Source organism: Schistocerca americana, chromosome 3 (assembly GCF_021461395.2).
Source record: "Schistocerca americana isolate TAMUIC-IGC-003095 chromosome 3, iqSchAmer2.1, whole genome shotgun sequence".
NCBI classification, from domain to species: domain Eukaryota; kingdom Metazoa; phylum Arthropoda; class Insecta; order Orthoptera; family Acrididae; genus Schistocerca; species Schistocerca americana.
The window spans coordinates 937,974,998-937,992,637 of NC_060121.1; the positions used below are offsets into that span (position 1 = coordinate 937,974,998).

The 17,640-nt window shown below is 38.0% G+C and overlaps 1 protein-coding gene across 2 annotated transcripts in view; it reads right to left on the reverse strand.

The window, feature by feature from the left end:
* Window positions 1-17,640, reverse strand: part of LOC124605656 (dynein heavy chain, cytoplasmic) — a 232,432-nt gene that overhangs the window by 101,119 nt on the left and 113,673 nt on the right. For both annotated transcript variants that reach the window (XM_047137483.1, XM_047137482.1), the window contains 8 exons: window positions 17,142-17,265; window positions 15,921-16,009; window positions 13,855-14,090; window positions 13,369-13,546; window positions 12,513-12,716; window positions 12,258-12,415; window positions 10,429-10,642; window positions 4,895-5,054 (listed from right to left, as the gene is read on the reverse strand). In XM_047137483.1, coding sequence (XP_046993439.1) covers window positions 4,895-5,054; window positions 10,429-10,642; window positions 12,258-12,415; window positions 12,513-12,716; window positions 13,369-13,546; window positions 13,855-14,090; window positions 15,921-16,009; window positions 17,142-17,265 — 1,363 coding nt within the window. The remainder of the gene's footprint in view (window positions 1-4,894; window positions 5,055-10,428; window positions 10,643-12,257; window positions 12,416-12,512; window positions 12,717-13,368; window positions 13,547-13,854; window positions 14,091-15,920; window positions 16,010-17,141; window positions 17,266-17,640) is intronic.

Here is a 17,640-nt window from a genome sequence, read left to right on the forward strand (position 1 = left end):
ATTTAGAGGATGATACCCGATGTTAACATTGTGTTTTATCATGGGTCAATTGGTCTGTCTCTTCGTCACTCCAGATTTAAAAGCAGCTGAAAATTGATGCCAAATGGTTATCACTCACCATCCTTGTTCCTTAATCAGGCCATATCTTACTGGCAGTTCAATAGTGGCTTGCTCCTGCATTGACTGTAGTGGTCGTGGAGCATGATTCTCTGTCGATTACGCCAAGCTGCCTTTCCTGGACTGGTACTGTTGTACCTAAGCATATACCTTTAAGAGTTGAGTTGTGGCTGCTCTTTACACTTGGTGATCTAAAGTTCCCCTTGATCATCTACAATGCATATGATTGTCCCTGGCATCAAGATTTATTTTGTGACCCTGAGTGACTCTTTGCAGTCAACAAAAGCTTCTTAGTTTAACACCACCACCTTCAGCAGCAAACAGCCATCCAGAGCAATCTATGTTGATCTGTATTTATTGCATTAGCTTTGTCAATCTGGAGCTCTCATCTTCCACAGTCTCTGACTGCTTGTGATGCCTTCTGTTAAAATTACAAATTCGAAGGGCTGTGTTAGATCACTGATAGTTATTTGTGTGATACGTGTTCCAGTCAGCTGGACGTATTTTCCATTTGCTGACCTTCAGCATAATCACTTTTATATCTTGGAACAGTCTTCTTTAGCTGCTGCCGAAAGGCATTTGACATCACATAAATAAAAAATGCCCCGCAAGGTAACTAGTGCCCAACTGGTTGGTCATCTAGAGTGTTTATCGGGTTGATGTTTTTGGTTATCATCTCTTGCTTACTCAGTCCTACAATTCTCATTGACATAAATGCTGTATCTCATCTCTCTCAACTTTTGTGTATGAGAGGCAGTATTGTGGCAGTCTTCTGTAACAGGCATACGGACCACATTTTGAAGTTGATCATACTTCTTTCATCCAACTCTCTTCGGTTGTACTTCCTCAGTGCATTGGCACCACTTGATTAATGCTTCTAACATTGTCTTACTTTGCCAGAGAAGCCTGTGACTCCTTTCACCAAATTCGTGTTTTTGTAGACTTCCGTTGTATCTGCATTCCCAGTGTTGCAAAGGCCCAAAACATTCTGTGTGTATGACTGTGTCATTTTGCCATGACTTTGGATCCTGTTCTTCAACTAAAGTTCTGATAAAGAGACTTCCTGTTTACTGTCACCAAATGTTTTCTTTGATTCGTCCTGGAATTTGTCCCAGCTATTAAACTTCTCTTCACTGTTTTTGAACTATTGCTGAGCTGTGTTGTCCTGTTGTATTTGGTGACTCAGTTGAATTCTTTCAAGCATTTTGTTGACTCTTTGGCCAACATCTCTGGAAAACACTAATGGATGCTTAATGTGCAGCTGACTTGCTGCTGGCTTGGAATCCATGGGTTTGTCTCATATATGAACTGTGGGAACAATGTACAGCTTGTATTCAGGTTCTTGTCTGGGTAGCTGATACCTTTTACACCGCCAAATTGGCACAACGTTGTCGATTTCTTGAGAATACCTAGTGTGTTCCCATCTTCTTACTGACAACAATGTACTGCCAAAACCGAACTGATCATCCCCTGGATGCAGAGTGCAGCTAAACATCAAATGTTCCAGGTATACAAACATTACAAAGATAAAACATTTCAAGGACCTTCTTGAAATGACTAGAAGAAAATCACAAATAACTGCTGATGATTGTATTTGAAATGATGACCCACAGCACACCAAGCAGCAACGTTAACCACTACACCAGTAGCTCCCAACCTTTTCGAGAATTCCCCATGTGCAATCACATATTACCTAGTACCTCCCCCCCCCCTCCCTCCCCCCTCGTGCCCCCCCCCCCCCCCAATTACCAACATTACCACTTAACTTTAGAATGAAAAAGTATTTTATTTGAATAAATTCATTTTTAAAATGATGAAAGCTGAAGAATATTTAGTTTCTGTACGGATTTTGTTAAACAAGGAATGAATGAGTCAATGAGATAATTAGTGCAACTTATTTCTAACAAACTTGTTTTATGAATATAATAGAGGGAAACATTCCACGTGGGAAAAATATATCTAAAAACAAAGATGATGTGACTTACCGAACGAAAGCGCTGGCAGGTCGATAGACACACAAACATACACACAAAATTCTAGCTTTAGCAACCAACAGTTGCTTCGTCAGGAAAGAGGGAAGGAGAGGGAAAGACGAAAGGATGTGGGTTTTAAGGGAGAGGGTAAGGAGTCATCCCAATCCCGGGAGCGGAAAGACTTACCTTAGGGGGAAAAAAGGACGGGTATACACTCGCGCACACACACACACACATATCCATCCACACATATACAGACACAAGCAGACATATTCCAATATGTCTGCTTGTGTCTGTATGTGTGTGGATGGATATGTGTGTGTGTGCGCGCGAGTGTATACCCGTCCTTTTTCCCCCTAAGGTAAGTCTTTCCGCTCCCGGGATTGGGATGACTCCTTACCCTCTCCCTTAAAACCCACATCCTTTCGTCTTTCCCTCTCCTTCCCTCTTTCCTGACGAAGCAACCGTTGGATGCGAAAGCTAGAATTTTGTGTGTATGTCTGTGTGTCTATCGACCTCCCAGCGCTTTCATTTAGTAAGTCACATCATCTTTGTTTTAAGATAAACTTGTTTTATGTAATGATGAAGCGATTCTCAATGCATTGTGAGAGCTATCTACAACTCCCTCTCAGAAAAGAAAGTAGACAATCCACATTGGGAGTAGACACTTGTTATGAAACATGCTTCATATGCACCAATCTTCCCCATAACGATACTTGCTTCACCTTGATCCTGCACCCCCATTTAAAGTCAATCAAGTTAAAATGTATGCTACAATAAGTCCTACTTTTGTAATCACTTGACTACTAGACTCCTTCCTTCTGAAATGGCACAAACTGGCAGCAATAATAATAATAATGATGATAGTGAAAATGATGATAATAATAATAATGTGGTGGTATCCCTACACCAAGGTGGTAGCCATTACACAGTTATTATTGTGTTGTGCTGTCAGTAAGTTAGTTTATTGTTGGGAAGTGAATAATAAGGCAATGCTGGTCCACTGCAGGAACTGTAAGGGACAGTCAAATGAAAACGAGACAGATGAGGAAGTATATAAACTGTTTATTATTTCCAAAGTGGTCACCATAATACACTTGTGCCTCTGTTAATACATATATCCCACTGTGAGATAAAACGGTCAATGCCCTCATGAAAAAATGTTTGCAATTGTCTTTGGAAACATAATTGTACCCAGGCGTGCACTTCTTTCGAAGTAAATCAATCGCCAGCAAAAACCTGGAAATTGTGTGGGGAGAGATCAGGGCTGTAGGAGAACATGTAAGAGCTTCCCAGAGAAAAATACAGCAATGTAGTTTAAACAATGGGTATGCCTGCTCCAGGAAAGTCATGACAACCCTTTTCTTTGACGCAAGTGCCACCCGCTGCCCACTGACTTTCTGAACAAAAGCATCACAATTAACGCACAACGATGTGGGGGCACTTTGCAAAAACTGAAGCTTCCCATCAAATCCAAATGTCCAGGAATGTTGAGGGGGAAGTGTAATTCTATTGCAGGATAATGCCCGCCCGCATGTTGCCTAGGGTGTTTCAACTATGCTGCTGAAGTTTCCCTGGGAAGCCCTTACACATCCTCCATATAGTTCCAATCTCTCTCTTCATGTAATTTCCACAATTTTGAAGACTTGTGGTGGGGGGGGGGGGGGAGGGTGGGGGGGGCGGACGTTTGTGGCCACTGATTTGCTTCAAATAAAAAGGTGAACACCTGGGTACAATCGTGGTTCTGTAGGCAACCACAAACATTTTTCCATGATGGCATTGACCGCCTTATCTAACAGAAGGATGTTGTTTGAAATGATAAATAATTTACTTACTTTTTGCCATCTGTCTAATTTTCACTTGACTGGCCCTTATACTTACAACATGGAGAAGGCATTTTCATGAGATATTTAAGCATATGTGCTACACCTTCTCATAGGTACACAGAACAAAGTACATGTTTAGTGTGTTGTCTATGTGTGGGAGATGCTGTTCATACATTAGTTTCACAAGCTGTAGCCTCCACCACAGTGTCATGCATTAATGTTAGCACAGTACAGTTACAATAATTCAAGGCGAACGGGACTGGGACTACCTCAAACTTTCGAAAATCGGATTATCAAAATTTATGTGGGGAAAGAAATAATACAATGTTTGTAAGAATAAATCATATGAACAATGCCTCACTTGCTTTTTTTGTCTTTTTTAAAAAACTGACTTCTTTTTAGTTTCTCAGTTCAGAGATTCTTCAAATCATTTCTTTGCAGAAAACTGTTCCAATTTAAGTCGGTTCCTTGGCCAGTCACCAACAGTAACTTCACTGACACCATATTCAAGAGCAATTTTATTGTTTCTTCTTTGTCAAGTCATTTCACTGCTTCCAACTTTACATTCAAAGGCGCAAATTTGTATTTCTTTGTGGCAGCACTCGTTTTTAGGTGTACAAGCAAAGCAGCCAAAAAAGAAAACCAAACAACACTGTGCTTCACCGATAATGACAAACCTAAAACACCACTTTGAACTAAAGGTATTATTTTAATTCCCAGATTCTAAACATTAAGACTCTACTGTATTTAAAGAAAAACTAATTATTATTGGTAACTTGCGGAATCAATATTACAAAATAGTGACAGTAGCACTGATATTTAAAAAGTGATTTACTTTCATTACTTGTTCTTGCCGATCAGGAAACAACATTTTACCCCTTAGGTGGCAACTACCCCCAGCTTGGGAACGACTGCACTACACCATAATGATGACACCAGAGCTCGAGGCAATATAACAAAAAGTCATATTATGCTTACCAAGAGGTTTATGTTCAGCCAGCCAAGTGTAAAGAAGGGATTCATGCCTCACAGTGTCCAGAGTTGGCACAACTACATCAGGAGCTGCAACTTTGTGTGTCTCCACCTCAATCTGAGGAACCTTGTTTGACCATGGGCACCATTCTCCAGTAATGCTCACCTACAACAAAGGAAACACTTTAATACACGCTTGTGCAAAATACACTGAGGTGATGAAAAGTCATGTGATTGAGACACAGTAAAACCCCTATTTTACATTTTCATGTGATCCAGACTTAAAAAGGGCAAAAATTGTGGTAAATGCAGAACCAAGGAAAATTTTAAAACCCCCAAAATACGAGCAAAACCATGTGTAATTGGCATATATGATTAAAAATTGTAATCCTCTCCAATACAATGTACAAAATTTGTATAAGTGAAGGAAATTAAATATTCAATAAAATGTTAATACAGTAATTTGTGATAATTAATTTCATCAGTTCTTAAAAAATTTCATCAGTTCTTAAAAAATCACGGATGTGTAACAGCAAGTAAAAATTCATTAAAAAACAAACTGGTATAAGGGTACAAGGTAAGCTAGCTATTTTCTGGCATGCTACACCCACAAATTATACATCAAAACACCCAGAAAAAGCAAAAATTGATGAACATGGTGAACGAAACCAAAAGCTGTGAAGTATGGTGAGGAATCTAACGTACTCTAGTGACTTGAGCGCAGTGACCTCTAGTGTATTGCTTGTAACCTTTTCCTTGTTTATTGTGCTGAGGGATTGAGTACATTTCACACTACTTTTTGCAGGAACTAACGTAATCATGATGTAGTGTCACTCTGAAGGCAACCGGAAATGAGGCTATCTATTTATTGATTGCTTTAGTGCTGACATATGTTTATGGATGTGTAAGTAACAGGAGAACCTCAGCTGTAGTGAGAACTCTTCATGGAAATGTGACTGTGGGTGCACAATGTGCGAAATATTTGTGACAAGAAAGAATATGAATGTTACTGCTCATCATTTCACTTGCAAACAATGACCTGCCTAACAACACACACTGAAATTGTCACATATTCGAAAATAAAAAGCCAAATAATTCTGAGAACGAAGAATATGGATTTTATTGCTACTCGTTTCATTCTCAGCCATTAAAACTGTTCTCTGTTTCCTGCCTAACCACACACTCTGAAATCACCACATATTCATAAATTAACAGCCAAATATTTATTTCATCCTTTGTTCTCCAATCAGACGGAAATGTTAAGTAAGTTCACACACTCTGAAATCACCACATATTCATAAATGAACAGCCAAATATTTATTTCATCCTTTGTTCTCTAATCAGACGGAAATGTTAAGTAAGCTCAAATATTCGAGAACATACTTTTATTACATTTATAACAAAGTCTCAGAAAGTGTTAACGACACTAAGTAGGAATAAAATTTTAGCATGTAGTAGAATGTGAACTTATCACCTTTAACTCCATAAACCACAATATTATTCATTATGCTACAGCTTAATTCAAGGATTGTCTCTCATCATAATCTCTCTCTAAGCTTTATAGTTTTCATGCTTTATTAATGACATTAATGATAAGGTTGATATGTTAGTGATACATTTTCAATGTAACACTGCTTTGAAACATCGTACTTTGACACACACACACACACACACACACACACACACACTACAAAGGAAATGAACAATAGAACTGCACGCAGTTCACACTGGGGTCGTTCACACGCACTTGCAAAAATTGATGGTCAAAAGCCCACTAATGACGTCACGACTGCAAAAAGTAGTGTGAAGTCTACTCAGCACTACTGAGTGGTTGAAAAGGAGCAGTCTGCAGTATTTCCATGCACCGTTTGTACTTTGAACTCGTCACTTGCTGTAGTGTAAACACAGGAGTTTTGTGAAAGCACGAGCAAATTAACCCTTCTGCAATTTCGATGTTTCTCTGTCCCAGTAATCCGTTACATTTATAACAATCTGTCTGCCATCACAACATGTAAACACCATTGAGGACTGCGACAAAGACAAACAAGCCATCACACAACTGTTCACTAAACACGTCCTGTTAATTGTGGTGCTGCACATAGTAAATGGAGTAGCCTACACTGGCTGCAGTCTGTAGAGGCACGAAACATTCTGGATTCTGTTGACAGGCTCTGAGCAGAACTCAAACGGTTCAAATGGCTCTGAGCACTATGGGACTTAACATCTGAGGGCATCAGTCCCCTAGAACTTAGAACTACTTAAACCTAACTAACCAAAGGACATCACACACGTCCATGCCCGAAGCAGAATTCGAACCTGCGTCTGTAGCGGTCACACGGTTCCAGGCTGAAGTGCCTAGAACCGCTCGGACACCGGCCGGCTCCGAGCAGAACTACTGTAAAAAAATTTGTGCACAGCAGTGAATAGTGTATGCAATATAACTACATAAATTAAACCTAAATGGAAGTTGAGGTCACTCCATTTGCTATACACCGCTCACATCTAGCACACTGGACTCGCATTCGGGAGGACGACGGTTCAATCCCGTCTCCAGCCATCCCGATTTAGGTTTTCTGTGATTTCCCTAAATCGTTCCAGGCACATGCCGGGATGGTTCCTTTGAAAGGGCACGGCCAATTTCCTTCCCAATCCTTCCCTACCCCGAGCTTGCGCTCCGTCTCTAATGATCTCGTTGTCGACGGGACGTTAAACACTAACCACCACCACCACCACCACCACCACCACCACCACCACCGCTCACATCAGCTGTACTTTGAAACCAGCCACCAAGTAAGCATGCTGTTTATCACTCTATATGCTAGAAGCCACTTCATTAGCCTGACGTCACCCTGCTACACAGTTACTGGCTGCAATTGGGAAACAAACATCCGAGATTTTGTAATCCAGCAGTTTTCACGGTATTTCAGTTTATTTCACCATGTAAGTTATAAATTTTTGCTATTTTAAGATGAACATAAAATGAAAGAAAGTTCAAAACTGCTTGTTTTGTGGGTATAATTTGTGGGAATTGTGTGTTGGGAAATGGCTCAATTACCTCGAACATCATTAGCAAAAGTGATAGTCTTTTCAATCACGTACCGTACATTATAACAAGTGCCAAAACCCACTTTTTCCTGATAGTTCTTTTATATGATGTAAAATTTTGAAATTTCATTCTTGTTTGTGGATTTGTGATTTGGTTATGTGAGTTGATGACATGAGTGCTGTTAAAATTGCTACTTAGGAGGAGGAGAATGAAGTTCTCCCACCAACTGATTTATAGCTCCTGTGCTTGTTCATACTTTTCAGTTCAGTACTTTAGAAATTTCAATGTTTTGTAGGTTAAGGTCTGTAAACTTACTACATAGTGAGCTAACCAAAGTGGCAAACTCATTTTACACGTGTTAGTGTAGTGTGGTGACTGCGCTGGCTGTTGGGTGATGTAACAAGTTGCCAGCCAATGTGAGCTCATGGCTCACAAGCCGGAAATGGCAGACATTTCCTCTATTCTGACCGAGCATATTCTTTGAGACTCAGTGTTTGAATTTAAAAGGTTGACAATCAATATCATTGCTGCATACAGTACATCAGAAATACATGTAAAAAGGTGAGATTGAGTAATAAGTGGCACAAGTAAATGTGGCAGCTGGGCCCCTTTGTCACATATTGGCTTGGTCTGAAACACTTCGCACCAACTCATTGCTGCCACAACCTAGCAGAGGCTGATAGCGACTGTGCAGTGAAGCTAAATGTTACAAGTTGTGTTGGCAATGCTGATCATTGATTACATCAGGATTTCCTCTCTCATACCTCCCCTCTCCACAATGGCGTAAAATATTCCCTTAACTACTGCTCCTCCTCCTCCTCCTCCTCCTCCTCTTCCTCTTCCTCCACCACCACCACCACCACCACCACTTGCGCAAACTGTTTGCCTTTTGGGCCACTTCATTCAGTCACACCAAATGTCAACAGGAAGAAAATGAGAAGTAGTCAAGTGAGACATCAAATAAGAATTTAGAAATGAGGTAAACCCTACTAGGAAGAAGTGTAAAAATCAGGAAATTTTCAGCACTGATCTTATGGGTTTTTCACAGGGAGCTACAAATTTATGGTGCAGAATCGCAGAAAACAAAATCAGAGAATGTAAAATCAAAGTTCCACTGTATTCACATATAAAGATGGCTACAGTGTTGGTGCCTTCACTAACAGCACGGCATTGCCTGAGGCGCCTCTCCTGGTCTAGTGACCATATTGGTTGGACCCTAGACAACTTGAGAACCGTGGCCTATTCAGATGACTAAATTTCAATTGGTAAGAGCTGATGATAGGGTTCAAGTGAAGTACAGACCACAGAAAGCCATAGATGCAAGCTGTCAATAATGCACTCTGCAAGTGTGTGTGTGTGTGTGTGTGTGTGTGTGTGTGTAATGGTGTGGGATGTGTTTACATGGAATGGACTGGGTCCTTTAGATGTTCAGCTACTTTTGAGACCATTTGCAGCCACTGATGGATATCACATTCCCAAACAACAATGAAATTTTTATGGATGACAATGCATCTTGTCAGCAGGCCACAATTGTTCGTCACTGGTTTGAAGAACATTCTGGACAATTGGAACAAACAGTATGGCCGTCCAGATCACTTAAGGTCAGTCCCATTGAACATTTAAGGGACATAATCGAGAGGTCAGTTTTGTGCACAAAACCCTGCACCAGCAACACTTTCATAATTATAGACAGCCACAGAGGCAGCATGGGTCAGTATTTCTTCACGGTCTTCCAACGGCTTGTTGAGTCCATGCCACATCAAGTTGTTGCACTACATCAGCCAAAAGGAGGTCTAACAATATCATGAGGTATTCCATGACTTGTCGCCTCAGTGTATTACACCACTGAAATGGGAATGGACACACAATGACAATAACTATTAAAACTGGATCTATAATATATTAGGAGGCTGCAGAAATTTAACTGTTTATGGCAGAAACTGTAAACACAACAAAACCTTTCGTATATATTTATGCTGTACATTTTTACAAGAAAAATAAGCTTTCATTTGGTTATTAATCCCAACCCTGGGAATTTTGCTGTAGTTTCCATATGTATTCTATGAATAGCTGTTTAAATATAGTGGGATAGTTGGGAAAAGAAGCAACAATGCAGAACATGAGAAAGCTACTATGGTTGAAACAATGTGAAATTTCCTTTATTTGGTACACAAATAAAAGTTGAAGAAACTAAGACTAAGTCCACCGTTTTGAACCATCCTAAACTGTTAGGAGCTGTGGACAGCAGGGGTCAGGACACCTGTACAGTGGAATATATTCTGAAGCTGTGTGTGTGCAAGACTCAGAAAGTATACCCCAACAATACATAGCTACTTTAATGTGTACTGCATTTTTAGCTTTAATCAAACATTCTAAGAAAGAAAGCTCAGAAATTTCACACCTAATAACTATTCAGTAGTTATTTTGTAAATAAATATTTTCTCTGCCAAAGATGAAGTCCAAAAGTATTGTTAACACCATGAACAGTACTTACCTCATAATCAATTATTGACATACTAGTTGATGGTGGCAGTGCTATAGTAGTGACTGAGCGGATAAAGTCTCCCAAGTCCTGCCGCACTTTGAGCTTTGCATCACCAGCAAAACTCCACAGCAAAGCATAAACAAGGCATTTGGGAATATATCTTTCAAGCTGCTCAGAGGGCAGGGGAAAATCAGGATGTGAATGGTTGTACTGTAAAACATTCCTGAAACAATACGGTATAATTTGTAGACATTCCACATTATTACATGCTGTAACTTATCAAAATTATATGTCTGTATGTCAATGTAGAATTGTCAACTGTCAGTGTAATTTTAAAAGAAATCAGCAGCAATTCTCATTAATGGAATTTAACTTGCATGCGTGTCTGAAGGAACAGACACTGCTTACGATCTACCACTGTAGAAAATACTTCTAAATTAATTCACTGCCTATGAATTTCTTGATGTTGTTTCTATTAGGAATAGGACCCCTGACCAATAGTCACATACGAAAAATTGTGTGAGGTTCTAGTCCAGGTCTGGCACAAACCTTCACCTCACTACTCGTTCGTGGATCTATACCTAATACAGCTGCTGTCAAGGAATTCACAGGCAGCAAATTAATTTTGAAGGATGAAACTGAAACTGACATGATTTTAAGAACCAGAGTAATGACACTTAAAATGAAAAAAGTTTTAAGAAATTTTCACTAAAAAATGAGAACATTGTGATAGAATGGGAGATTTTATGTTTGAGCAATGGGAATGGAAACAAACAGAACAGTGTTCACAAACACACAAATTCCATTTCCCATTTACACACTCTAAAAGCAGATTTAGTCAAGATAAAACAGAAATATAAGAAATAGGAAGAAATTTTGAGTGTGTTTTATGCAAGAGAGAAGAAAGTTTAACAAAACTTTCACTTGAAAGACAAAGTACAAGAAAGCATTTTGAACTGAAAGGAATACTGTTAGCACCTGTTGCAGCATTGAAGTGATGCCAATGACATCCTATTTCAATCTAAATTGATTCTGCACTTAAAATTTAACTCAAGCTACATTAACAGAATAACTGCATCTAACTTATTTTTTATCATTAGAAGTCTTACAATGTTGCCTACAGTCCCAATATCTCTCAATGTTTCTGCTAAGTACAGTTTATGCATGATGGACACCTGAAGAAACTTACGGCTGGCTTACTTAGTTCCTACCATAAAATGTGGAGGCGTGTCAGTTATGGTATCCCTTCAGTTTTATTATGTTTCATTATTGTTCTGTTATTATGAAAGTTTTTATCTTTCTATGTAACATGTTGGACATAAGGACAAATGCAACAGAACATAACATACAGATGCAGGTTCAGGTTAAAATTCAAATTCCACTGCAAAGTAATATCATTTCAAAAGGAATTCTCAATGTTAATATGAAGAATTGCTCTATAACTGAGTCAACCTGAATAACTCATTTAACAGAATGCCCCATTCCAGATTTTGCACAGAAAATTTTATGTCACTGTCAGTGAAATGTGAAATCACTAAGAAAGCAATAACCATTAACAACATGGAGGTAATTAGCAGATAATGGTAGAGCAAACAATGCAAAAGAACTAGGTTACTGCAGCACAGTTGCTTAAGCAACTTAATTTTTTTTCTCTTCTTTTCCTTCCAAAATGGACTTATACAGTTCTGGCCACTCCATAAAAAGAATGATTACAACATTTGAAGATTTATGCAGATCAGTGACTTTACAAACATTTTATTTCAGTAGAATGGTACTGAAACCTTAAATGCTGAAACTAAATCACAGAAATATCAGCATAAATGAAAATAATTTTTTACCTCACACTTTGGTTGACCATGGAGAACAATGAACTCAAAGCTCTTAATCTAGTGAAGTCCATAATGTGTTCTTGCTTCATAGCAAACTCCAGGCACTTTACCACAAGACCATCAGGGGAAAAGAAAGGCTGAAGAATGCTGGCAACCTCATTCTGGATCTAAAAGAATTATTATTGGTCAGTGAAAGTGAGTGTTTCTGTAACTGATAGATTATCATGATAGATTATCACTACTCAGTTATCACTTTTTTATTACCTGTAATGCAGGTGACATTACATCTTCTTTTTTCTCTGTCTTTTTACCAAAGCCAGAATCTTCATCACTTTCCTCAAGTGGTATGTTCCTAAGACGGGACATGTAATTCTCAAAAATCATTTCTGTTGACAGAACATCCTCTGAGAACCACACCATACCACAGCGAGAAACAGTAGCCAAAGTTGCATACTTAAGATCTTGAACCTATAACAAAAATTAAGGCAAAAGGTATACAGAAGTTAAATTTAATAATAATAATAATAATTTTTAATTGTGACATTTATAAAAAGAAATAATGTGAATGAAAATACTATATTTTCACTGTTTACCCTCTGAATATAGCCTTTTTACCTGAACTCCCAGATCTTTGTCAGCAAAGGTCTCAAATGATTGTGTGCAAATTGGCAGCACAATGTAGGTCTGTTGAACACAACAGATGTTTCATTCCAATGAAATTTTGCCTAATCAGATTTGTTATGTGTAGTGAAAACACACACACACACACACACACACACACACACACACACACACACAACCACAGTCTCTGGCTGCCTAGACCAGACTCTAAATGTGGCAGCCAGAGACTGGTCGTGTGAGTGAGTGAGTGCTTGTATTCTGATGAAGGCCTGTTTGGCCAAAAGCTTTGTCTGACTGTCTTTTTGTTGTGTCTATCTGCGACCCAGCATCTGCACTATGACGAGTAGCAACTATCCTTTCCAAAATATTGTCATCATTCCAACATCGATTCCATTGTTACATACTAACAATTTATATTCTTCACATACCTCTTATATGCCACAGACAACAAAAGAAATAATTATGCTCAAATAATATAAGCAAGAGATATTTAACTAACCTCAAACATCACTCTAACGTTAGGTGGAAGTGAGAGTCTTTCTCCATTTGGCAGGGTAAGCAACTTGTTATCATCCAGCACAGAGTTCAAGTTCTCAACCCACTCAGGATCCACATCACCATCAAAAATTATCCACTGCCGTTTGTTAATTTCACCACGTACATTGTCAATTATCTTCCTGTAAAATTGAAGACCATACATTGTAAGTGGCACAATATACATTACTAAAATAAGCTACCAAAACATAACAGAAGCAAAACTGATCAATATTTGGTACATTTAAATTACAGCCACTACTTATCGGCTTCAGTGTGTTTCTCTTAATATTTGATTAATGTTACAACAGCTCTCTCTGCACCATTTGGCAAGTTATCTTTCAGAGAGAAAGAAGGCAAGAAAGGTATCTACAGAGTAAAAACCATGTGGTCTCTTCTTTTAGAGTGACTGGGATATTTTATTTGAAATGGTCTCTCTGTCTGATAATACCTGAGAATATGGGTGAAAAGTCCATCAGTCCATTCTCTTGTGTTGGGATCCAACACACCATAAAGAGCCTCTTTTGAAATTGCCTTGGGATCAATGACATGTGCCACACCCTCAATGCCTTCAAAGCGTTCAAGTGCTTTCAACAGGATTTTCCATGCAGTTGTCTTGCCAGAACCACTTGGGCCTACCATCATTAAGCCGTGGTTCAAGTTGCAAATCTGGTACAACTGGAGAACCTGTTGAAAAAAGCAAAACATGAATAAAAATTTTTAAAACTTTTCTTATAATTAGTTTATGAAAGTAACATTAATATTTTTTCCTACAAAAGTCTAGTTCTAAAACTGTTTTAACACTTTTGTTAACTCGATGATTCCACAGCACTCACTCATAACAGTTACTGAAATGTAACTTTTATTTATTTTGGAATATTTGTAACAGCTTTGCTTCTGGGTGCCTTATTTAATGCATTTCACAAGCTTTGGCTGAATGAACTGCTCAGATTCTGTTACATTCCTGCCCCCTTCATCATGTGGGATAGTCAGCTTTTCTGCAGATTATTTAGAATGACTGACGTCGTACTTTGCAAAAAAAAAAAAAAATTCCCCATGTTTTCCACTGTATATCTTCCAGATTTTTCATCTAGTACTAGTTGATGGGGCCAAAAGTGCAGGTTAGCAGTGGAACTGCATCTGTATTAATGGCACTTAAGATGGTTTTTCCCACTTAGTTTGGATTTCAAATTGAGGACATTATGACTATGTACTCATAAGGCAATCTATTTTTTTATGCAACGGTCATCTTCCTTGAAGGAGGTCTAAATGCTTTTAGGTTATGTTTCCACTGCTTATCTAAAACCCAGCAGTTTGGATTTTTTCCCTTCCTTATGTTCATACTCCCATATTTACCCAGCTTAAATGGCATGCTTCTGTTTCTAGGAGACACTGTTACAATTTGTGGGAGGTGGGTCATCTGCATTTCTGTTGAAACGTATAGTTCAATACCATCCATGTACGCCAGATTACTTAATACATGGTTAAAGTCACTGCTGATTTTTATGGTACTCAAACTGAGTAAATATGATAAATATGACAGTGGGCTGAGAACCAAAAGTGCCTTGATATGTCATCCTGAAATATGCCTCTATTGATTCTAATTTTCTAAGTTGTTAATGTACCTTCCTGAGGACAAACTAACGAACAAGCATGTTGATTTCAGAAGACAATATGGTACATGATAAATATAATCAAAAATTCTTTGGATTATGTACCACAGTCTGGTTAAACTAATACATATAAATCAAATTCAAGAAAGGTTTGTTGTTTTCAAAGCATGGCAACAGTTTCATTTGAGCCTTAATACCTTCTCATATATGTTCAATTCATAATTTGAAATATTTATTAATGAATAAGTTGTTCTCAAAAACATGTATTCGTATATCTACACCACTGTAATATTTATTTTGAATGTGATAGTGATTACGCCATAACAATTTCAGCAAAGGAGCAAGTTCAGAAATTAACACAAAGGAATTTTGAAACGTGTGTCTTCAATCACTGTGTCTTCTCCTGAACTGACAACATATGTTTGCGTTTGAATAAATTCCTAAATTGTACTCTCATAGTGTTTTATCAGCAATGGATAAGCTGATGAATTACACAGTTCCTTTTGAATAAGACTGACCATCAAAGAGAATATGTCATAACAACAGAAACAATGAGAGATAAGTTATTAGGGACAGGGAAGGGGGAGACAGAAAATTTTATGCTGTGCTGTATGATAAGGAAAACTAGTAACATGTACCCAGCACTATAAAATAAATTTCACAATGTTAAAATTACATCAAACTGCACTTCATGCAAAAAGTATTTACACCACTTTGCACAAACAAATTTTGCACTATTGCAAATTTGCATACCTTTTCAATCCATGTTTCTCCAACAGATCCCTTTGCAAGTATTGAAAGTAAGAACAAACATTATGTAAGTAAGTAAAAACATTATTTACACTGAACATGCCACTTAGTAAAGTCCCAACACTAACAACAGATTGGCATACTTCATTTTTACCTTTTCCATCCAGGTTCCACCTTGCTCTTCTCCTTCACCACATACTAGGTATTCTTCCTGGCACACTTTACGGATCTGTTCCTTCAACCCTGAAATGGAAATGGTGTTGCTACAAATCATTGCCCTCTGATCAGAATTTTAAGAACTTCACTGTAGTCAAAACTGTCTTACACAGATTAAGAAATGTATGTGAACCAAGCTAAACTCGCAGTAGATATTGAAAATAAAGATAATAAACAGAATTGGCTCAGGACAGAACTGGATGAAAATATTAGCTGAACATTCACAAGAAACATCTGAGAAGAGCTCATAAAATAATTTTCAGCAATGAAGATCTTAATGAAATAAAGGAACATGCATGGCAGGTTACCGGTAAATAATTTTATCATTTACATCTTGTCTTCTACTTTTGACAGTCTGTGCATCTTAGTTTTTTGAACCCTATCCTCTAACTTTCTCCCAGAGGAATAATTATTTTAAAAAACATAATGCTTCAGGATAAAATATTTTTACTTCCAGACTACCTGATCACAAACAACTCATCTAAATAAAACCTGGTCCAGTTCTTATAACCTGATGCCACTGTGGCACAGTTAGTGTGTCAATTTCCCTGATTATTTTATGAAACAGCTTCCTATTTGCTCAAACCTTTCTACTACAGAAAAATCCCAAGCAGAAATCCAGGAACTCCGCATCAGTCACCAGTAACGTTAAAGACTAGATAACCAAAGTAGCCTACATGAAAAACGGTCATCCCACAAATATTGAATTTAGTGTGAACTCATAGACGTTCAGGCTCACTTTTGTAGTTATTAGAGAGCCCATTTCCATTAAGCAGGCTTTCAAGAATTTCGTTCTTATTCAAATTTATGGAGAGGTGGATAACATGATTTCTGCTTTTTATAAGATGCAGGCATACCTAGTTTTATCATTCACACAGCTCCATAATTGTTACATACAACACACAAAACTAAACTAAGGAAGGCAATAAACAGGTAAATCTGAAAATAATAGAACTAGTTTTGATACACTTCTAACACAGTCTATCTTCTTTGACTGCCAGTAACTCACCCTGGTCACATATGCAACAGGTTTTATTTCTAATTTTAATTTTCTTATAAGATACTGCTTAACATTCTTTAGATTGCCGTATCAGAGGTCAAGTGTTGTTAAGAAAGTTCAGAAAATACATTTTCAACAAATACATCCTAACATACTTACCAGCCATCTCAGCCCGTGTGTAGTTTACATTAGGGAAGACATCAGACAACAGTGAGAAAAGCAAAGGAATGTCCTCAGCAACAAGTTTTGGAACCATTGTTTCACATACTGATTGTATAAGAATCTGGAAAAGAGAGAGAGAGAATATTTTTTAAATTTATTACGCCTGCACGCCATATGAAATTACAGTTAAGCCACGAAATTGATTATGATGTATCACAACAAAAATCTGTATTTTGTTAACTAACTTACCCTTTGTTATTAAAACTGGACATTACTGAAAGTGGTGAAGAAATTTTAATGATTCACAGGAAAAAGCCAGATTGTTTAGATTTACTGGGGGTGGACAACAATGTGGAAACACCAAAACACGTCACCATGCCTAAAAAGGTGCAGGAAAACCACTGGCATTGAAAACAGCTTCCAGCTATCTCTTATTAAGGATAAATACAAGTACTGTATGGGTTTCAAGGGAATTCTTCCTGCAAAACACTGGAAA